Here is a 23,345-nt window from a genome sequence, read left to right on the forward strand (position 1 = left end):
ACGTGAGGCTCAGGTAACTCCAGGTAACTTCCTCGTCCAATACCTCGCGTGTTCTGAACTTGCGCAGCTCCCCCTACCTCTTTATAGGAGTCATAACATATCGAGTTCTTTTTAATTAGTAACAGATGACTTTGACAGGCATGCTGACGTATCATTACTCGGCCATCACCTTTTGTATTCACACGGAGAGACGGAGGAGAGGGAGGGAGAGGGAGTGCAAGATATGTAACTGTTCTTTTCTTGTTAATACCAATAGACTTTAACTTATCAAAGGCATGCACACGTTTTAGTCTTTTCATTCTTAATTCTGTCATAGGGAGTAGGGTAGCGAGCGAATCTGGCCTTTGCACAATTTTATTATTATTTTTTTTTTTTAGCTATCAGTTGGCTATTTTACGTCTCGGAGGCATGCTCAAGCGTTTCTTTTTTCATCCTTAACTCTATCGCGTGTAATCTTTGACGGTTAGGCTATCACAAGCAATGGCCTTTACACGAACTCTTACTTTCATTGTTACATTTCCCAACCCATGCATAGCTCTCATTCTTCATCCTCGACTCCTATCACGTGTAGTATCCGAGGAGTAGGCTATCAGAAACAGTAGGGCAGCGAGGAATTTGAAAACCTGGCCCATTTACGAGCTTTTCCTTTCTTATTATTTTCTTGTTTCATTTTAAAGGCATGCATAGTTATCTCTCTTCATCCTCAACTCCATCACGTGTAGCCTAGCCTTTGAGCTGCAGACTATCGGAAGCACAGAGGAGGACAGTGAGTAACGAGATGAAGGGTGGCGCATACGACCATCCATCTCGTGACGACACACACACAGATGCGAGGGAGAGGAATGGGGCGTGACTGGCAGGCGGATACTGTGACAAACTGTGATTCATGATGCAGGCTGACCATTAGGCGAGTGGCAGAGGGCAGGTCATGAGTTATACTGGTGGTGGTGGTGGTTGTGGAGGAGGAGGAAAGGTTAAGGGGTAGGTTATGGTGGTAGTGGGGTGGATATGGAGAGGGTAAGGGAGAGGAGGGGAGGGATTGGTGATGGAGAGGGAAGGCAGGGGAGGGTAAGAAGGGGGTTTGACGGAAATGTGGTGGTAGAGAGGGGAACAGAGAGGCAGGGAGAGAGGGAGAGTTGGATTTGGATGACGTGTGGTTTTAAAAGGGGAAGGGTGAAAAAGAGGGAGGGAAGAGCAGGGAAGCAGGAAACCAAGAAGAAGATTAGGGAGGAAGGGAGGGAGGGAGTGGACATGTGTTTGTGATGACGTAAAGGGAGAAATAAGGAAGAGTAAGGCAGCTGGGACGAAGGAAGGGAGGAAAGAAAGAAGGGAAGAATAAACTGCATTCACGGTACCTCTTCTGCCTTTCACTAGCAAGATTTTGAACGCCGAAGAAGGAAAAGAAAACAAAAATACCGGAATAACATAACTTGGATGTTCATTATTATTATTAAGACGAACAACTTTCAAATATAAATGCACGAAAGAGACAAAAAAATGGGCAAATCTGTGAGGTATGTTGATATAAATAGATGGAAAAAAAGGAAAAAAAAGTGAATGGAAAAAGTAAAATCGTTTAGTGAGTTTATAAATAGATGAAAAAAAGAACGAAGGAAGAAAAGCGAATGAAGAGAAAGTAGAATCGTTTAGTGAGTTTGTGAATAGATGCAGAAAAAAAAAAAAAAAACGAAGGTAGAAATGCGAATGAAGAGAAAGTAGAATCAATTAGTGAGTTTATAAATAGATGAAAGAAAAGAACGAAGAAAAGCGAATGAAGAGAAAGTAGAATCAATTAGTGAGTTTGTGAATAGGTACAAAAAAAAAAAAAACACGTAAATGAATACCACGATTTTATTAACAGATGCAATAAAACGAAGAAAGAAAACAACGTAAAAAAAAATATCACTGACACGAATTTATTGCAAGATGTAAAAAAGAAAAAACAAAAACGAATAGAACCATATAAAAGAACGCGTGTGCCTTCGTCAGCGTCCTCCGTCAGGCACAATCCCCCCCCTCCCCCCCCTTGCATACCAGCCTCTCTCTCTCTCTCTCTCCCCCCCCCCTTGCATAGTGTCACGGTCCTATATATCTTCTCTACTTGGCTTCCATTGACATCAGCGGCGACGGATTTGGCGGCGACGGGCGATTTTCTCTTTTTAGGGCGATGGCGAGGGTTTTCAAGGGTACGGGGAGGGCAGGGACGGTGTTCTCAGACGCTCCCGCTCCTCACATCAGCAAATTCCAAAAGGCCAAAAGGGAGATCAGTCGGGTTCTAATGAGTGTTTTTTTAGGTTCATGCAGCGTTGCCAAATTATCGTACTCATCGCATTTCATTCTCGTAGTTTTTGACCAATAACGAATGCAAAAACAAACAAACAAACATCAATAAATAGGAGTTTAAACGCTAACTTTAATTTTCTATCGTTATTTGTGTAGGTACGAGAGTTTGAGGCTTAAAAGTAATGAAGACGATGTGGTGAGTACGATAATCTGGCAACGCTGGCTTCATGGTACACAAGAAGGGTCAAACTACCTCCAGGGTCATAAAACTACCTCTGCAAATGCCTGAAACTCCCACGAAAGCTTTGCCAAATGAGTAGAAGTATGGCCCCTGGCAGGAATGATCTCTACTCCTCCACCTTCCTGCCTGTTCTATTTGTTTGTTTGTCTCTCTCTCTCTCTCTCTCTCTCTCTCTCTCTCTCTCTCTCTCACGGTTTTGTTAGTTCTGCGTAAATGTCAGATCGAAAATGAAAGCGACGTATATACTTACTCGTCTGTGTGTGTGTGTGTGTGTGTGTGTGTGTGTGTGTGTGTGTAGGCGCATATGAGTTAGTGCATACCGATGTGGGTCTTAGTTCCGGTGGGTGGCGTGGAGGGGCGTGGGGGGCGTGGCGTGGGCTCCTGTTACCTGGCGACAAGGGGGCGTGGGGCTACGGTACCTGGACGGGACAACCTAATCTGGGTGGGGCAGGGGAAAGGGAGGAGGGATGGAAAGGGAAAGGGGCGGGGCGGTGAGGGGTGGGAGGTGAGGCGAGACGAAGAGAATTGGGTCACTTCCCTTAATAATAATAATAATAATAATAATAATGATAATAATAATAATAATGAAAATTGAAGCGATATATAACCAGGACTAAAGGGACATTTTTTAAAGGGACGACAGCATGCCTCTCCCCGCCGTCTCCTTATCTACGAAGATAATTTTAAACAGCAAAAAACAAATCAAAACAATGTGTGGGAACTGACTGACATAACGATGACGATGGTAAACAATAACAAGGCGGAAACTGGTAAGACTTGTAGTAGCAATAATGTAGATAACAACGCAGACAATAGTAGCAATGATAAAGATAACAACGCAGACAATAGTAGCAATAATAAAGATAACAACGCAGACAATAGTAGCAATAATGTAGATAACATCGCAGACAATAGTAGCAATAATAAAGATAACAACGCAGACAATAGTAGCAATGATAAAGATAACAACGCAGACAATAGTAGCAATAATGTAGATAACAACGCAGACAATAGTAGCAATGATAAAGATAACAACGCAGACAATAGTAGCAATAATGTAGATAACAACGCAGACAATAGTAGCAATGATAAAGATAACAACGCAGACAATAGTAGCAATAATGTAGATAACAACGCAGACAATAGTAGCAATAATAAAGATAACAACGCAGACAATAGTAGCAATAATAAAGATAACAACGCAGACAATAGTAGCAATAATGTAGATAACAACGCAGACAATAGTAGCAATGATAAAGATAACAACGCAGACAATAGTAGCAATGATAAAGATAACAACGCAGACCATAGTAGCAATGATAAAGATAACAACGCAGACAATAGTAGCAATGATAAAGATAACAACGCAGACAATAGTAGCAATAATAAAGATAACAACGCAGACAATAGTAGCAATGATAAAGATAACAACGCAGACAATAGTAGCAATGATAAAGATAACAACGCAGACAATAGTAGCAATGATAAAGATAACAACGCAGACAATAGTAGCAATGATAAAGATAACGCAGACAATAGTAGCAATGATAAAGATAACAACGCAGACAATAGTAGCAATGATAAAGATAACAACGCAGACCATAGTAGCAATGATAAAGATAACAACGCAGACAATAGTAGCAATGATAAAGATAACAACGCAGACAATAGTAGCAATGATAAAGATAACAACGCAGACAATAGTAGCAATAATAAAGATAACAACGCAGACCATAGTAGCAATAATAAAGATAACAACGCAGACCATAGTAGCAATAATAAAGATAACAACGCAGACAATAGTAGCAATAATAAAGATAACAACGCAGACAATAGTAGCAATAATAAAGATAACAACGCAGACAATAGTAGCAATAATAAAGATAACAACACAGACAATAGTAGCAATAATGTAGATAACAACGCAGACAATAGTAGCAATGATAAAGATAACAACGCAGACCATAGTAGCAATAATAAAGATAACAACGCAGACAATAGTAGCAATAATAAAGATAACAACGCAGACAATAGTAGCAATAATAAAGATAACAACGCAGACGATAGTAGCGATAATAAAGATAACAACGCAGACAATAGTAGCAATAATAAAGATAACAACGCAGACAATAGTAGCAATAATAAAGATAACAACGCAGACAATAGTAGCAATGATAAAGATAACAACGCAGACGATAGTAGCAATAATAAAGATAACAACGCAGACAATAGTAGCGATAATAAAGATAACAACGCAGACAATAGTAGCAATAATAAAGATAACAACGCAGACGATAGTAGCAATAATAAAGATAACAACGCAGACAATAGTAGCGATAATAAAGATAACAACGCAGACAATAGTAGCGATAATAAAGATAACAACGCAGACAATAGTAGCAATAATAAAGATAACAACGCAGACAATAGTAGCAATAATAAAGATAACAACGCAGACAATAGTAGCAATAATAAAGATAACAACGCAGACAATAGTAGCAATAATAAAGATAACAACGCAGACAATAGTAGCAATAATAAAGATAACAACGCAGACAATAGTAGCAATAATAAAGATAACAACGCAGACAATAGTAGCAATAATAAAGATAACAACGCAGACAATAGTTGCAATAATAAAGATAACAACGCAGACAATTTGAAGATAAGGATACACTCAATAACAAGGATGATATAAAGATAATACATATATGAATACCAAAAACATAAAAAAAGAAATACAATGAAAACGAAGAGAAAGGGATAACTGCAACTAAGATAACCACGAATATATAAAACAAAGATAAGATAGCAGCAAAGAAAACGAAGAAAACAAAACCGGCGAAAAACTAATAACAAAGAAATCACCAAAGATCATCAAAGAAAACCGTTGAAGAAGAATAACAAAAACATAATTACAACAAAGATAAGCAAAGAATAAATAGTAAAGAATAATGAAAAAAAACACAGAACGATTACAGCAAAGATGAGTTAAAACAAGAAGTAAAGAATAATAAAAAAAAAATTGGTATTAGAAACGTAAAAAACAACTGCAAAAAAACAACAACAACAAAACAGGAACCAATAAGGAGCAAGTTAATATAGTGAAGAATAATTAAAAGACAAAGAACGATAACAACAGTGATAAGCGAAAACAAAAAGAAGAACAAAACAAGAATAGGTATTAACAACAAACGTCAAATACAACAAAAGAACAATAACAAACAGGAACCGGTGAAAAACAAGTCTGTCATCTTCCCCAACAATGACGCGTTTGACTGGTCCGCATGGTGCTTGAATTACCTGGTGCGTCCTTGTCCTGCCTTGTATACCTGGCTGAGGGCACGACCAGGGGGATACCCGTAACGATAACACCTGTGATATCTCGACCAACAAACACACAACGCAACAAGACACGTGACTCCAGTGCTGTTTAAACTAAGCTCTCCGTTGCTTGATGGTTGATTGTAGTTTTCGTCCCTCGTCTTATTCCTAATTTCTCTCCATATCCTTCGTTCATTTTTTTCTATTTCATCTGTTCTAAATTTTTATCTCTTTGTTCTTTTTTTACTTTGCTCCTCTCAGTGGTTGATGGTTTAATTCTAGTTTTCATCCTTTGTCTTTTTCATAGTTTCTCCTGGTCTTTCCTTCGCCTTTGCTGTCCTTCATCTTCCACCTTTGATTAGATAGTTAGTGTAGCTTGTCACAAACAACCTCGTAAGGACCAGCAGGTCTGCTTTTGTTTGTTCTTCCTTTGTGTTCCTTATTTTCTGGTCCATTTTTATCTGTTCTAAATTTTTATCTGATTCTTTATTACTTTACTTCCCTCAGTCATTGATGGTTTAATTCTAGTTTTCGTTTTTCATACAATTTTTAACGTTCATGGTATACAGAAACTTCATCAACCCACCACCAGGGTCATGAAACTGCCCACCCAAGGAAGGAAATTCACACAACTCTTACCGTATAGAAACTTCATCAACCCACCACCAGGGTCATGAAACTGCCCACCCAAGGAAGGAAATTCACACAACTCTTACCGTATAGAAACATCGTCAAACCACCACCAGGGTCATGAAACTACCCACCCAAGGAAGGAAATTCACACAACTCTTACCGTATAGAAACATCGTCAAACCACCACCAGGGTCATGAAACTACCCACCCAAGGAAGGAAACTCACACAACTCTTGCCGTATAGCACATCGTCAAACCACCACCAGGGTCATAAAACTATCCACCCAAGAAAAGGCCCTCACATAACTCCTGTCAAAGCTTTATCTAAGTGTGTGTGTGTGCTTGTGCGGGGACATGTTTAAGAATGTAATTATAACTTGGTCGCGCTCAGACTGCATGACTGCTTTCCAACCCCCCTAGTGACGTATGGTGGTGTTGGTGGTGGTGGCGATGACGGCAGGCAGGTAGTGCGTGTAACATATAGTTGGCAGAGGTGAGCATAGCGGTTCACAGGTGTTATGTGTGTTGTGGGGGATGGGGAGGGGGAGCTAGCAGAGAGGAATGACACCCTTGATCTCCCTTTCCCTCTCTTTTCTCTCTCTCTCTCTCTCTCTCTCTCTCTCTCTCTCTCTCGTCCGTGATTTAGAGTCCTTGCGTGTTCCTGGTTCACATCCTCACTTCGTTATTGATTCTTTTTGTACTTGATTCCCGTTTTCATTGCGTCCATGAACTCGTCCTGGCTTCGTCCTTGTCCCTTTCCTTCCTTCCCTTGTCCATCGTCCTTGCCTTTGTCCTTGGTTCATTGTCCTTACGTCTTTTTGATTCATATTGGCTACTAACATCACGTCCTTGATTCTCGTACTTTATTATATACTGCTTTCACTTCGTCCTTGAATTCGGTCTCGGCTTTGTACGTGTTCGTGGCTCGTAGTCCTCATGTGCTTGCTTCTTCTCTCGTGTTCTTGGTGTCTTAAATGTAACGTCCTTGTTTCTCGCTTCTTTATGTCCTTATTTTTTTCTGTGACATGTCTGATTCGTATCTTTAAATGTCCTTGAGTCTTGTCTTTCCTCCGTTATCTTAAATCCTTGCTTTTTCCCTTTGATCTTTTGTCTTCATCTATTTTTATACCTTTCTATTTTTTCATCTTTATCTTAATCCTCTTCTTGATCTCCTTTTGGTTCGTCAGTGTCTATCTCTTCTTTCTTATTGCTATCTTATCTTATTTTCCATTCTGTTCTTAGTTTCCCTTCTTGTTTCCACGTTTTTTTCTGGTCTTCATCTGTTTTAAATTATTATCCATTCTTATTTGCTTTCTTATTCGTAGTTTTCATCTTGTTCTTTGCTATTTTTTTTATTTTTCCTTTCTTCTTCAAATTCGTCACTACTTTTTTTTTCTCATTCCTAAATGCGTAATTATTCTTAGTTTTCATCTTGTTCTTTACTTCTTCCATATTTTTCCTTTCTTCTGGTTCTTCAAATTAATATCTGCTTCTTTCTCATTCCTAAATACGTAATTACTCTTAGTTTTCATCTTGTTCCTTACTTCCTAAATGTTTATCCTCCCTTCTGGTTCTTTAGCTTCGTCTTTACCAGAGCAAGAGAGAGAGAGAGAGAGAGAGAGAGAGAGAGAGAGAGAGAGAGAGAGAGAGAGAGAGAGAGAGAGAGAGAGAGCGCATTGGTTGGGTATTAGTGTGTGTTTGTGGCGCTTGGAGGCAGAGGAACAGGATGCTACCTCCGATAAGCAATTAGGAGATTAAAGGCAACGGGGTGAAGGTGTATACAAAGCTCCACACGTTGGGAAGAGGAGGTCGTGTGGTGGTGGTGGTGGTGGTGGTGGACGTGAGTGAGACATCCAAGCAAGTTTTTTTCTGCATTCTTTTGGTTTGACAGAAAAAGAAAAAGAAAACGAGAAGACGCTACGTAATCTCAAGGACGGAAATGTTACTCTTCTAATTTCACTTTCAATCGTTAAAGAAGAAAAAAGGCTTAGAAAATTGTTGAATGGCAGAATAACACCAACCACTGAATTAAACTTTTTTGAGAACTCGTGTGTATCTAACTTTGAATAGGTGAAGCTATACGGAGACTATATGAGGCTTAACTTAAACATGCTTGCACCTGAGAAAAGAAAAGTAGAGACGAATTTGAAGAACCAGAAGAAAGGAAAGATAGGGAAGTAATGAATAAGAAGAAAACTAAGAATGATTACGTATTTAGAAATGAAAAAAAGTATAGATGAATTTGAAGAACCAGAAGAAAGGAAAGATAGGGAAGAAATGAATAAGAAGAAAACTAAGAATGATTACGTATTTAGAAATGAAAAAAAGTATAGATGAATTTGAAGAACCAGAAGAAAGGAAAAATAGGGAAGTAATGAATATGAAGAAAACTAAGAATAATTACGTATTTAGGAATGAAAAAAAGTATAGACGAATTTGAAGAACCTGAAGAAAGGAAAAATAAGGAAGTAAAGAACAAGAAGAAAACTAAAAATAATTACGTATTTAGGAATGAAAAAAAGTAGAGATGAATTTGACGAACCAGAAGAAAGGAAAAATAAGGAAGTAAAGAACAAGAAGAAAACTAAGAAGAATTACGTATTTAGGAATGAAAAAAAGTATAGATGAATTTGAAGACCTGAAGAAAGGAAAAATAAGGAAGTAAAGAACAAGAAGAAAACTAAAAATAATTACGTATTTAGGAATGAAAAAAAATAGAGATGAATTTGAAGAACCAGAAGAAAGGAAAAATAAGTAAGAAGTAAAGAACAAGAAGAAAACTAAGAAGAATTACGTATTTAGGAATGAAAAAAAATAGAGATGAATTTGAAGAACCTGAAGAAAGGAAAAATAAGTAAGAAGTAAAGAACAAAATGAAAACCGTGTTATATCAAACGTCAACTTTAACCCTCTCGCCGTATGAGCATCAACAACAACAGATCTGCTTTATATGTTCCATTCATCTCTGTCTACAACTCTCTGCTGTGTAAAGTGATTGATTTTCAGGCGGTTTTATTTATTTATTTTCTTACCTCCCGTTAAAGCAGACCTCGTGCCTGCTTTTAGAACTCGCAACTTTAAGTCTAGTGCAAGTCAGTCATCGTTTTGTCAGTTGGGACCTTGAGACTGGTTTTATAACTTAGTAACGTTAGGTTCTGTGCAAGTCTTCGTTTTGTCCGTTAAAGCATACCTTGAGACTGCTTTTACCTCTAGGTCTTAGTAATGTTAGGTTTTATGTAAGTCTGTTCTTCGTTTTGCCCGCCAAAGCAGACTCTGAGACCTTGCTTTTACAGCTTTGTAACTTAAGGTTTTGTGGACTATAAAAATAGTCAATCTTCGTTTTGCACATTAAAGCAGACCTTGAGACTGATTTTACTTTTAGAACTCAGTGATGTTAAGTTTTGTGGAAGTCAGTCTTCGTTTTCCCTGTTGAGGCGAACCTTGAAACTGCTTTTAGAATTTAGCAACGTTAGATTTTTTCAGTCCTCGCTTTGCCCGTTGAAGCAAACCTTGAAACTAATTTTACTTTTAGAACTGTGACGTCGTTTCATGCAAGTCAATCTTCATTTTGCGCTAAAGCAGACCTTGAGACTACTTTTCGAACTTAGTAACATTAGGTTTTGTGTCAGTCTTCGTTTTGCCCGTTGAAGCAAACCTTGAAACTGATTTTAATTATAGAACTCAGTGACGTTAAATTTTGTGCAAACCAGTCTTCGTTTTCCCAGTTGAAGCAGACCTTGAAACTACTTTTAGAACTCACTAACTTCGTTTTGTGCAAGTCACTCTTCGTTTTGAGTCTGACATAAAGCTGTGCCTCTGACGTGCACTGGGAGGCAGGGAAGCAAGCAACCGTACGTCACCTCTACAATGGACTTGGCATGGTGGGAGACAGGGAGGCAGGCAGGGAGGCAGGGAAGGGTATAGGTCCGCCCTCGCCTTGGCCCGACGCCGACGAGGTGACCCAGAGAAGGACATGTGGGAGGGGCGTTCACGTGCTCGTCGCCGCGGAAACTGGCCGGGCCGGGGGTTGGGGGTGGGGGCGAGGCATAGGTAGGCAGCTTTGTGGAGACAGGTGAGTTAGGAGGGCAGGTGTCTTGTTTATTTGGCCAAACCAGTTCAGAAAGGAGGACAGAAGGCTTTTATTTAGTGTTTTTTTAGAACGAGGTTGGTTGGAGTCAAAAGGCATGTCCGTGAAAGGAGTTACGTAACTAGAAGACATAAGTACACAAGGATATATTTAGATAGAATACACGAGGCCTAACCGTGTATTAGTGTATTATGATTAACTCAAAAACAGGTTCAGTATCTCCCTTCTTCATCCCTAAATTCATCTTAACCTTCATTTGAAACTCTTATATTACGACTGACTCCAAAACTTTCAATAACCGCTCGAGTCCTCTATAGCCATTAGTGAAACCAGTTGTATGGGAAAGGCGACTCGTCAACAGTGTGGCTTGTTGGTGAGGAATAGCTCTTAAAACTAACTGGAGGAGGAGGAGGAGGAGGAAGCGGAGGCGTGAGTGTTCGTAAGGTCACTGAGGACGAAGGAGAGTTAGTGTATGAGGATCCCAAGCAGTGCAGACAGGATCGAAGAGGCTTTATCTATGAAACCAAATGGAGAGATGAACGAAGCCTTCTGACACTCGGTGAAGGAGGAAGGTCTTTGATAACGGTCTGGGGGATGAGGGACATTTGTCTAAAACCATTTGAGGTCGAAGAATAAGAGGAGGAGGAGGAGGAAGCCTGTCCTTTTGAAATCAGCTGCGGGTGGGTTTATCATTTGGAAGAATAGAGAGGGAGAAAAAAAAAAGTCAGTCGAGTAAAAGGACAAGTGTATGAAACCGACTGGAGAAGGAAAGACTCGGCAAAATCGTGGGAGTATTTAGAAGAAAACGATGCAATGGTGATGATTGGTGGTATCTAATGGTTGAAGTAAATGAAATGGAAGGGAAAAGGAGTAAAAACACGCATTGATAAGCTAGCAAGGGAGGAGAGACTTGTCAGAAATCGTGGAGAGCATAGAAATCAAACTAAAACTGGTGGTGATGTGGATGATGCTTGAAATAATGGGTGGAATAGTGATAGATTCGAAGGGGGAAGGAGGAAAAACAAACAAAACTAAGGAGAGAAGACTCGTTGGCGATAATGGGAACATAAATGGGGTAAAGGGTGCAGCAGTAATGGATGTAGAAGGGGAATGAAGGAGAAAGACCCAACATAAATTAAACCAGCCGAGGAAATAAAGGAAGCATAGAAAACGGGTCATAAGCGGTGGGGGAAGGGAGGGAGAGGGAGATACTGGCGTAATAATAATAGTGTGGGTGTGATGCAGGGACAGACAGAAGCGACCGTGTGACTCAGAGAAGGGGAGGGAGGGGGAACTATCATAATAACCCCAAGAGTGACACTGCGTTCACTGCTTGCTCTACGCTAAGTGACGTAATGGGAGTTTCCTTGTTAGCGAAGACGAGGAGTAGGAGGGAACTGTTGAGGACCTTGTGACGGCGATGGCGGTGGTGATGGTGGTGGTTAGGGAGGAGGAGGAGGTGGGTGAAGGGTATGGCGGCCTTGTGGGGTTGTTGCAGTGAGGGCGTGGCAAGGGTTAGTCGAGACTGTCTTACTTACGGGGTAACTTCACTATATTTGCTTGTCACTTGGTTCACGAGATTATGAGGATGAGAGGGATGTTAAAAATAGGTACCCACGATTCTTTAAGAGACATTTACCTACTACTACTACTACTACTACCCCCGCCACCCCCACTACCCCTTGCTATTCTCTCTAGACTACTACTACTACTACTACTGCCACCAGCGCCCCGGGTTAAATAAGGATAGGAAAAAGGCATTCAAGGACGTGGTGTGATAGGCTACGTAGGTCTGCGAGGCATTACGTAAGGGAGTGGGAGGGAAGGCGAGGGAGGGAGGAGAGGCAAATATTACTACGACGCCGGCTTAGAGAAGGAGTAGGGGGCGTAACAACTATGAGAGAACTAGGTTAGGGAGAAAGGAAGCGTAGGTAGTGTACAGAGTTTTCATCCTCTTCGCCTCCACACCCACCCACGCATATACACCCACGCTTGTACCCTTCTTATGAAATGGTCCGTTTGTGTGTGTGTGTGTGTTTGTGTGTGTGTGTGTTCAGCTATTGCAAGACTGTACGTTCGCTGGATTGGTTTGGCAATGATTCATCTAGCTTGGGCAATGCATTTGTGAAGAGGTTGTATATTGGGTAATGCACTAATGTCTGGTGCATAGCTGTGTGTGTGTGTGTGTGTGTGTGTGTGTGTGTGTGTGTGTGTGTGTGTGTGTGTGTATACATAAATTACCTTTTCTTTGTGTACTGTATATAGTAAATAAGAGAGACTAGCTATAGAATATGCCCCAAACTTTACCTTAAAGAAACCATGCGGCAACAGCAACAACAACAAATTAGCTCTTGCTACTGAGAATAATAACAGATGAAATTAAAAAGATGAGATTATCCAATTTAGTTTGAGGTGGCTATAGTCTTGTTAGTAGTAGTTTTACGTTTAGTTAGTAGTAGTTGATAATAGTCTCCATCGCTTTCACTAGCTAGATGGGAGGTGGCAGTTCCCCATAAGAATTCTGGCAGACGTGGCGGCCTTCACTGCTGAGCTAAGTGGAAGTTAGAGAGAGAGGGAGAGAAAAAAACCCACCGTGGAATCTCATGGTAGTGTCAGTTCGGCTGGTACTCTGGCACACGAGAGCGGTGCCACATGGACCTGCTCTTGTGGGCCCAGCATGCAGGCTAACAGACTCAGACACAGAGACACTCGGACACCAATACAAAGAGACACTCACACAAACACAGCTACAGGTAAAGACACAGCCACATGCTCTCAGGGACGTTGTGGCCCTCGTAAGATTGTCAACACTGTCTTGTCTCATCTCTGTGCACGGAGGAGGAGGAGGAGGCGGAGGAGGCTGCTGAAGTTTGGACTACGGGTAAAGAGAAAACATTGTGCTCTCACGTCTATTGAATTAAAAAAAATGTATAATTGCCTCGACTTATTCTTCGCTCTCGTTCACAACTGGTGGTCTTAATAAGGTTATGGCGCTATGGTTTCGTAATAGTAAAACCGACAGAATTATCTTGCTCATTGATTTTGTAGATGTGCCAACACGTTCTAGATAGGAATAGAATAGATGATGTAGCCTACTTGAATGGTGGTGATTCTCTCTCTCTCTCTCTCTCTCTCTCTCTCTCTCTCTCTCTCTCTCTCTCTCTCTCTCTCTCTCTCTCTCTCTCTCTCTCTCTTCCCCCCCCCATGTTAGGTTATCAAAGTCCTCCATGCCCCGTGCAGGTGCTTCGCCCAGACAGACAGACAGACAGACAGGACTACACGGAGCCACCACTCAGAAGTTCGAACCTTATTTGTTGACGGGCGACTGTTGACGATCTCATGTTTATTAATTTTCTCTCTCTCTCTCTCTCTCTCTCTCTCTCTCATTCTCTCCTGTGTGAAGCTCCGATACTTTAGTAATTAAGAAGGAGTTAGCTTAGAATACCCTTATGTATGCTTCCGTTTCATCCACGAAGATAATTAGGAATATTGAGCACCTTTGGTTTTTTTACGATGGTTATATTGAAACGCCGCGGGCTTATTCCATAGGATTTATTGAAATGTTGAACTGGACCACTGCGGGGGCTAAGTGGTGCAGTGGTTAGCACACTCGGCTCACAACCGAGAGCCCGGGTTCGATTCCTGGGCGGAGTGGAAAAATTTGGATGGTTTTTCCGATACCCTATGCCCCTGTCCACCCAGCAGTGATTGGGTACCAGGTATTAATCGGGGGTTGTGTTCCATCTCCTGGGATCTGTTTCCTTCTCCTATAATTCCTCCCCCTTCTGTCTCTCTCCGGCATATGACCACAGATGTTGCGCCGACTAAACGAAACTTTCCAACTGGACTGGGGCTGTATTCTCAGACGCTTCCACTCCCACATCTACTATTTCCAAAGGTCGAAAAGGAGATTAATCGAGTTTTCATTAGGGTTTTTTCACATTCATGGTACTGAAGAAGAGTCGCACTACCACCAGGATCAATAAGTACTCCTGGAAATGCCCCTAATGCCTTCGAAAGCCTTGTTAGATATGTGTACTTGAGCGCCGAAAGGTTTGAGAATACCCTGCCTGGCCTGGAGTGAGTAAAGGAAAGGGGGGTTAAGTGACAGGCAGTGGAAGGGAAGACGCACGTATTGTATGTTGAGGTTGTGTTCGTGTGTGACTAGAATGCATTTGGCTCATTAACCGGGGTCGTATAGCCAGAGGGATAAGGTGTATGTACTTGTTCCACATCTTGACTTCATACGTTTCTCCTCCCGAAGCTATTTTTTCCTCCAATGCGATATGTGTGTTAACCGTCATTGATTTCTTGACTCTTTTTTTGCCATACAGTTCCAGTGGGATCTTCGTATGTTTTCCTCAGTGCCTTAATTTTTTTTTCTTTTTCTTTGTTTTTATTTTCTCTCTCTCTCTCTCTCTCTCTCTCTCTCTCTCTCTCTCTCTCTCTCTCTCTCTCTCTCTCTCTCTCTCGTAACCTACCCTAACCTAACTTAACCTCGCCTCTTGTTGCAGTGAGTGAGGCGTACGTTACCTTGGCCACCAACGATGGCTACGCGGTGGGCGCCCTGGTGCTGGGCCACTCCCTGCGCTCCAACAACACCTCCCGCGACCTCATTGTTATGATCGCCCCCGCCGTCAGCCCCGCCATCAGGTAGGTGCTGGGGGGAACGGGAGCCTGGGACCGGAGGATGGGGGTGAAATTACTGATATGCAGGTTAAGATGTTTGAGATTTTAAGATTAGGATGTTTAAGGTTAAGTTTTAGATTTATTGTTTAAGATTGAGTTTGATTTATTGTTAGCAGGAAGGATGATGCTATTAAAACCATTTAGAGTATATAGAAAACAGTCTAGCAAGTGTCACATTGAAAATACTGCTGCACTTATGTTAATTATGTATAGAAGTTCCTTCCTAATGATAGTTATAGCTTAATGTATACACAGTTAAAGATCAATTGCCTTGTCTTCATCTACACTGGAATTACAAAGTTTAGTTTTCACAATATCAATTTTTGTGGTTTATCAGAATTTTGCTTTTAGTTGGTTTCAAGTCTAGGATGAAGCTATTAAAATCACTTGAAACTAGTATAACGAAAGTTACAGAATATACCAATGCACGCTAAAGTTAAGTATATGTATGTGAATGCCTTCGAGACAGGTTAAGGTTTATTGTTTAAGATGGTTATGGTTAAGTTTGATTTATTGTCAGTATTGTCAGATATTAAAACCTTAAACTAATATAGGAAGAATTACATTTATAACTACTGATGCAAACACATCAAAATTCAATATATATATATATATATATATATATATATATATATATGTATATATATATATATATATATATATATATATATATATATATATATATATATATATATATATTGATGAATTTCTTTTTAGTGATGGCTATATGTTGAAGGATGTACAGTAAGGATAGAAATTGCTTTGGTGTAGTTTGCCCTCATAATTCATCTGCACAGGAATGGCACTCTTTAGGCAGGAGAGGTAGAGGGCAAGCCATGACATAAAGGTGTGTGTGTTTGTGTGTGTGCTTCAGGTCGCTGCTCGAGGGAGTGTTCAACAAAGTGGTGGTGGTGGACGTGCTGGACTCCGGCGACTCAGCCCACCTGGCCCTCATGAAGCGGCCGGAGCTGGGCATCACCTTCACCAAGCTGCACTGTTGGACCTTCACAGAATACTCCAAATGTGTGTTCCTGGACGCCGATATGCTGGTGAGGAAGTGTGGTTTGCTGTCTTTTGTTCGTTACTGTAGTTGTTTGTAGTTCCATGATTTGATACCTTAGTCAGTCAATCAGTCAATCAGTCAATCAACCAAAAAATAAATTGTTTTTCGTGCCATGGTGCTCTAGTATCATGTGTAACAAATGATTTAACAGTATTGCTGTATTAGTGAGTCACGAATGTATCAGATCCCAGAAGAAAAAAAATGCTTGACTTGTTTTGAGTGCATTTTATACAAGTAATTTAAACTTCTATTCTGAATTATCTATTTTTTGGGAAGTTTTGGATGTAGTGTATACAAGTACTATTTTCATCTCTTATCTTGAGCTGTCTGACTTGCATATTTTGGAAAGTGGAGTGCAGCGTATACAACCAGTTTAAACTCTTAAATTGGTTAAAATGTAGTGGCAAAAGGAAAACCCTCAAGACTGCAGTAGGTGAGTGGCGATAGACCTACCCTTCGCTCGCTCACACTCCGCCTGTCTTTTTCCTTCCGCAGTGTGTACAAAACCCCGACGACCTCTTCTCCCACCCGGAGTTGACAGCAGCATGCGACGTTGGCTGGCCAGACTGCTTCAACTCAGGCATGTTCGTGTTTGCACCATCCCAGGACACCTACAACCGCCTCTTGCAGCACGCAGAGACCGCCGGCAGCTTTGACGGCGGGGACCAGGGCCTCCTGAACACCTTCTTCACCGACTGGCACCGTGTCTCCTTTGTGTACAACATGGTTGCGTCCGCCACCTACACCTACCTGCCGGCCTACAAGCAGTGAGTGTCGAGAGATTGTTTTATGGGGTGACTGTACTGATGTTATGATTTTTGTATATTCGTTTTTCAGACCAGTGTCTAGGCCTCTAGGGTCAGTGTAAAAATAACAGGAAAATAAAACCCTCAATATTACTACTCTCCAAAAGAAAAAAATGGTAGATGGATGTAAATGTAAATCAGTTTTCCTTTATGGGGTGGACTGTACCGATGTTATGTTTTTTGTTTACTCCAGAGGAAGCAGTCAAAGGTAAACATTAAAAACAAAGGGTGAAAAAAACACAAAGTGAAAATGGTAGATGGATGAAAATGTGAACTGCTTTTCCTCAATGGATGTTATGTTTTTTGTTAACACCAGAAGAAGCAGTCAAGGGCAAACATAAAAAAGGCAGTAGGAGAAAGTAGCCAATAAGAAATTACTGCTCTCCAAAAGGGAAAGTGGTAGATGGAAGGATGAAAATGTAAATCTCTTTTCCGTGTTCCTTTGCTCTTGCAGTTGACCATACTCATATATCTTTTGAGAGAGAGTAAATTGAGTAATGAATGCAGCCAAGATTGACCTCTCTTCTGGCCTCTCCTGCTAACTATGCACTTTATGCTGGTTAAGTGCTTAGCAGGCCTTTTATTTCTGATTTTGTTTCCCTTGAACTGCTTCCATTGCTGTAAAAAAATAAATAAAAAAAAAGCACCATGTGAGGAGAGAAGTTTAATATTAATATCCTTTAAAGTTTATCAGATGACACAAAATCTCTTCTTTGGCAGGTACGGAGGGGATGCCAAGCTGATCCACTTCCTGGGGGCCTTGAAGCCGTGGCAGCACAGGTACGACAGCAACACCGGCAACGTAGACACCCCGGCCGGCTACCAGCACCTCGCCCCTTACCTCAACTCCTGGTGGGCCATCTACAACCGCCTGGTGAAGCCCGGAGTCCCTGACGTGGTAAGTGCCAGACTGCCTGTTGCTGTAGCGAGTGGTAATACATCCAGTTGACGAGGACGCTGTGATGAACTAGACTTGGGAATGTGCAATACTAAACTTTTAAACACACTCACTAAATTATTGCCTACAAGTTTGATACCAAATTAATCTCCCAAAAGAACCTATTATACCAGTGTTGTAATTTTCCTAACTTCACACAACCATGATTCATATGCCTTATTTTTTCTTAAGTTGAGTCCTAGTAAAAGTTGTTTAGTGTGGGAGTTCTTCCTGGGGCACATGTGAGGTAGTACATTAATTTTCTCAGCTCCAGTATGATCCCCCCAGTGATGCTCCACCTTGGCTAACTATGTAGGAACTTATGGTGTGGTCGTCTACTTGAGGCAACAGAACCCTTAAACTAGTATACTTATTACTGACCTTATTTATTTAGTAGGCCTAGATCATGAAAAACAGTTAGGGCTGTTTCTCTTGTTACATTGATGAGTTTAAAGCAAAAGCCAACACCCACTTAATTGCTCACTCATTGGGGTCTATATATATATTTTTCTTTGGGTGCCCTTTCATGGATCTCAATAAAAATAATAAAAACTAGGTTGTAGTTATTGGCTGACTGTATGAGGTTGTACTGACAGCACTTAGGTTGATTCGCTTTAGAGCATCAGCTGTTATGGCCTTGGCACAAACCTTAGTAGCTGGGCTTGCTGTAGATAGTCTTGGTAAACTTGTATTCTTGGTTGCTGCCTCTAAATGATCTGCTCTTTCTTATGGTTTACTGTAACACCAATCATTCATCGGGAAAAAAGTATTTCAAAATTTCGACTCCAAATTTTTTACTTTATGAAAATATTCAGGTTTTTCCCATTTTCAGTCATCAGAGGAAGTTACTGTTCAAAGTTTAGCACTACAAAATGTTCATAGCAGATGCTAATCTTTGATAAATGAATGATACACTTGAGTGAATCGTTAAGGCTAAACCTGTACCTACCTCAGAAGAAACGTATATGATGTAGCACGACTTAACTATTTTAGAGAACTTCATTCCTGCAGTTCATTCATATAGGAAAATTTAAGTTAATCCTGAGACACTAAGTTTGCATGGGTTTTCTAATCTGCAAGTGAGTTGTTTGTGGTAGTTTTTGTTTCAAGTTGATTAATCATTTTTATGTTGAGGGTTTTAATATTTCCTGGCAGTGTGAAGGTTACCAGGCTGCCTTTGTCTGGCAGGTGTGCTCTATTAATTGCTTGCTAATGTTCTTTCGTACAGGATCTACAAAATGTCGATGTCAAGACTCCCCTTGAAGATGTACAGGTAAATTTAAGCTCCTCTCATACTACTTCACGTGTACAGTTAATAGTGCTTTTAAAGATGATATACTTGGTGCTTTTTAGTGATTAGAGTCAGTAGTGTATAAAGTTTAGTTGAAAGTTTAAATGTTTACACAAATAAATGTATCTTTTCCAGTATGAGAATAACCATATGAGACCATATACTACATATTAGCATAGTTGTCATTAGGCAGCTGTTCACAGAATTTGTTTCCACAGTAATCAGATAACTTCCTAGAGGAAACTAACATCATGAGCCTTACCCAGTTCTCCATATTCACATAGTTACCATTAGGGAGCTGATTTAATATAATAATTTACTAATAGTCTTTAATTCTTTACATGCGGCCAATTCAGGAAGTGAAGGAATGTTTACAAACTGTTGACAAAGAGGTGCACAATGAACTGTGTAACTCCATTCCAGTGTATATTGAAGAGGTAAAGGCTGAGCCCAGTGTTCAAAGCCCTGAATGGTGTGACACTGATCGAGTTTTCATTGAGAAGGTAGAGAATGAACCCATTGTTGAGAGTTGCGGAGTTCCCCCTAGCTCAAGGAAGCATCATGAGCCCGATAAGAGTTCTGAAGTCCCCCCTAGCTTGAAGGAGTCTGGTGAAACCATTTGTGAGAATTACAAACTTACCCTTAGCCCAAGGGAGTCTCATGAACCCACTGAGATTTTCAAAGTTCCCAACAGTGCAGATGATTCTGATTTGTGTTTATCCACTGAAATTGATGTAAATAAAACTAAAGACAGGGAAGCAAATATGGAGAGCGAAAGCAAAGAGTTGGCAACTTCAGTCAAGTGTGAACTACAGGAGGTAAATAACACTGTTTCCACACCACTTGTTCATATGCTTCCATTTTTATTGCTCAAGGACGTTTGTTATGTGAGGGTGTCATTGGAAGGCCTTGGCTCTGCTGAGGTGGTGGAGCTTTTCTGCTTCAAAATTGTCAAGCTGAACAAGTGCATGAAATATTTTTAAGATCCAGGTTTTAAGAAGGTGGAAATCCATTCTTCCATCATTTTAAAAGGATTGGTACAAACCACTGTTCTTATTGCTGCCTTTGCTGCCTCATTGGCTTCAGCATTACCATCAGTGCTGCTGGATGGTGAGTGGCAAGAGCCGGAGGGTGGGCAGACCTGCCGTATGTCCCAGCATGCAGACACAATTAATGCCTCTCTAACAATGAGCGTCTTGGCTACACTGATGACATTAATGATCAGGATAACACCTAGGCTTCATCAGTCATTTTGTATGAAGTCTTCTTACTACACAAACATGCACTCCTGCTCATGCACCCACATGCACCCACATGCACCCACATGCACCCACATTGTTGACTCACACTACCCATGTCTCCCCAAAGTAACATTGGATATAACACTGCACAACACATCAGTCCCAGTGACAAACTACTATCATTTTGAGTGTTAAGGGAAATTCATCTTCAAAAAGCAAAATTTTCAAAACATGAAAAAACAAAACATTGGTTATTGATTTCAGATAATTTGTTACAGGACTAACTGAATGGTTGAATGCTTGTAATGTTGCAGAACCTAACCTGTTGACTTGTGTACAGGTTGCCAGCCAGTTCTCCACGATGACAGTCCACGAAGAGTCCTTAGAGGAGGGGAAGGCCCGGTGGGAGCGTGGGCAGCCTGACTACCTCGGCCGTGACTCCTTCGACAACATCAAGGCATACATCGACAACAAGCTGAAGAGTAATGGGAAGTAAGACAGTGGAGCTGGTCTGCAGGGACTCCACCAAAGCCATGCAAGTGACAAGAGTGCAAGGAAGACAGTTTGGCAGTCAAAATCTTGAGGGTTTGGTTTGAGATGAGCTGAGCTGCTGGGGGATTTAATTAAAGGGATCCTGCCTGTTGTGCTTTCAAATGAGTGAATGTATGAAGAGTGTGATAGAGTGAGCCTCCTTGTTTGTGCCATTGAAGTGTTTGTAACTGTCAAGAGTCTTAAAAGTGGCATTAGAGGGACGTGGATGTGCACATGTTGAATTGTTTCCTACACACAGTTAGAATCAGGAACCAGGCTGATATTAAGTGACAATTAGTTTAGTCAGTTACCTCACACATCTAAGCTTTTTTCCGATGCTTGAGCTTGTTTTGTCAATCAATTCTGTACGTCTTTGTTCTCTTCACTTCGCACACATTGTTTTGAACCACAAGGAATCTCACATTTTTTTATGTTTTATTGGATGTCTATCTAGTCTTAATTAGTTGCTCAATTTCATGTAATAAAAGAACCTCTCCCTCCCCCAAAAGTGAACACAGTGCCTTTAACAATGGGAGGGTGTCAGGAAGGTTGTAGGTAGTTTGGCTACAGAGATGGACACCCTCAGGGGCCTCGCCATCACGGCCGGCAGCACCATTGCAAAATTACCGAGAAAGTTTTGTTCTGACATTCCGCATTGCCCAGAGGCTTCTCTCTCTACAGGAAGTATTGTCTTTATTTAATGTGCCAAATTGATTGGTCCATGCCACTGGAATAAACAATGAGCATAACTTTATGGTTTTGTTATCCATTATGAAGCTAAATTATGCTAATAGTATACCCTTGAAGATATTCAAGGAGAGTGCTGACCTGAATCCTCGTTGTGTGGTGGGGGAAGGAGGGCTTTGGTACAAAGTAATTCTTGACAATACTTGATGGTATTTGATGTATTCATAAATGTTGGAAAATCTTAATAAATAGCAGATATTATGTAATTTAGTACTACGGGTGAGTTTGTTGACAACTTAATTTGATACATAATATCTTATATATGCATAATATTCTTATAGTTTGATGGTATTTAGTATGTTATATCTAATTTAAATACAGAAAATTACAAAAGTAAACAAGTCAATGGAGGTACTGTACAGTTTCACATGAGACAAACCACGTTTTTTATTTTTTTTATTTTCAGTATATAAGAATCATGAAGTATGAATGCATTCGGGAAAGAAATGGAAGATTGAAAGTGGAAGGGGCAGTTGCTGTGACCAGGTTGTCTGTTGTGTGTTCTAACGCTGCTCAGTGCAGCTATTTCAAACTTTTCTTTAATGAAGTTGAGTGTTCCTGTATTGTTACAAAGGTGGGAGACCTTTCATCATCTAACAATATGCAGCAGCATATTATTGTATAAAATTCCTAAGTTAATCCACCGCAATAGCAATTATATATTATGAATTTCAATAGTGCCAGGCTCTCAAAAGTAAAGGGCTTTGATTCAACATCTAAGAGTTAGTTGGGTAGTCGGCCATTACACTAAACTGGGTACGTACCTCACCTCATGTACTGCATATAGGAAAGGCATATATACGTATTTACTTTGAGTAAGACCAAGAAAACTGCTTGCCTCTTTTTTTTATATATATATATATATATATATATATATATATATATATATATATATATATATATATATATATATATATATATATATATATATATATATATATATATATATATATATATATATATATATATATATATATATATATATATATATATATATATATATATATATATATATATATATATATATATATATATATATATATATATATATATATATATATATATATATATATATATATATATATATATATATATATATATATATATATATATATATATATATATATATATATATATATATAATATAATATAATATAATATAATATATAGGGTGAGGTGGACATAACTTGTACATGGTCACGAGACGTACAAAGGCCGTCTTGTCGAGGCAAAACATTGAGGAAAGTTTCGCCCCCTACAGAAAAAGAAAATGGGACACCAACAACTGACGCAGCCATCATGTGCCGCAAGCCTCACGCCTGAAAATGCTAGGCGAGTTTTTTTATTTTTGAGTTGTCTGATGCAATTTTCTTGCCTCATAGTATAGCGTATGGTGATTGTGAATATGTCTTGACTTTGCTGGTGAAGGTTTCCATGGCAAATATGATCATATTGAAAAGATATTTGCATGG

The 23,345-nt window shown here is 40.0% G+C and overlaps 1 protein-coding gene across 4 annotated transcripts in view; it reads left to right on the forward strand.

Annotated features, from left to right (window-relative positions):
- The window catches only part of LOC126999771 (glycogenin-1-like), a 55,823-nt gene extending 33,948 nt beyond the window's left edge, over positions 1 to 21,875 (forward strand). For 2 of the 4 annotated variants that reach the window (XM_050862655.1, XM_050862644.1), the window contains exons 2-8: positions 15,083 to 15,221; positions 16,132 to 16,306; positions 16,816 to 17,087; positions 17,847 to 18,024; positions 19,292 to 19,336; positions 19,711 to 20,172; positions 20,936 to 21,875. In XM_050862655.1, the coding sequence (XP_050718612.1) occupies positions 15,083 to 15,221; positions 16,132 to 16,306; positions 16,816 to 17,087; positions 17,847 to 18,024; positions 19,292 to 19,336; positions 19,711 to 20,172; positions 20,936 to 21,091 (1,427 nt within the window). In that variant the 3' untranslated portion in view covers positions 21,092 to 21,875. The remainder of the gene's footprint in view (positions 1 to 15,082; positions 15,222 to 16,131; positions 16,307 to 16,815; positions 17,088 to 17,846; positions 18,025 to 19,291; positions 19,337 to 19,710; positions 20,173 to 20,935) is intronic. The other 2 variants (XM_050862666.1, XM_050862675.1) reach the window with 2 other exon arrangements.
- The last annotated feature ends 1,470 nt before the right edge of the window (positions 21,876 to 23,345 follow it).

This window comes from Eriocheir sinensis, chromosome 2 (assembly GCF_024679095.1).
Source record: "Eriocheir sinensis breed Jianghai 21 chromosome 2, ASM2467909v1, whole genome shotgun sequence".
Classification (NCBI taxonomy): domain Eukaryota; kingdom Metazoa; phylum Arthropoda; class Malacostraca; order Decapoda; family Varunidae; genus Eriocheir; species Eriocheir sinensis.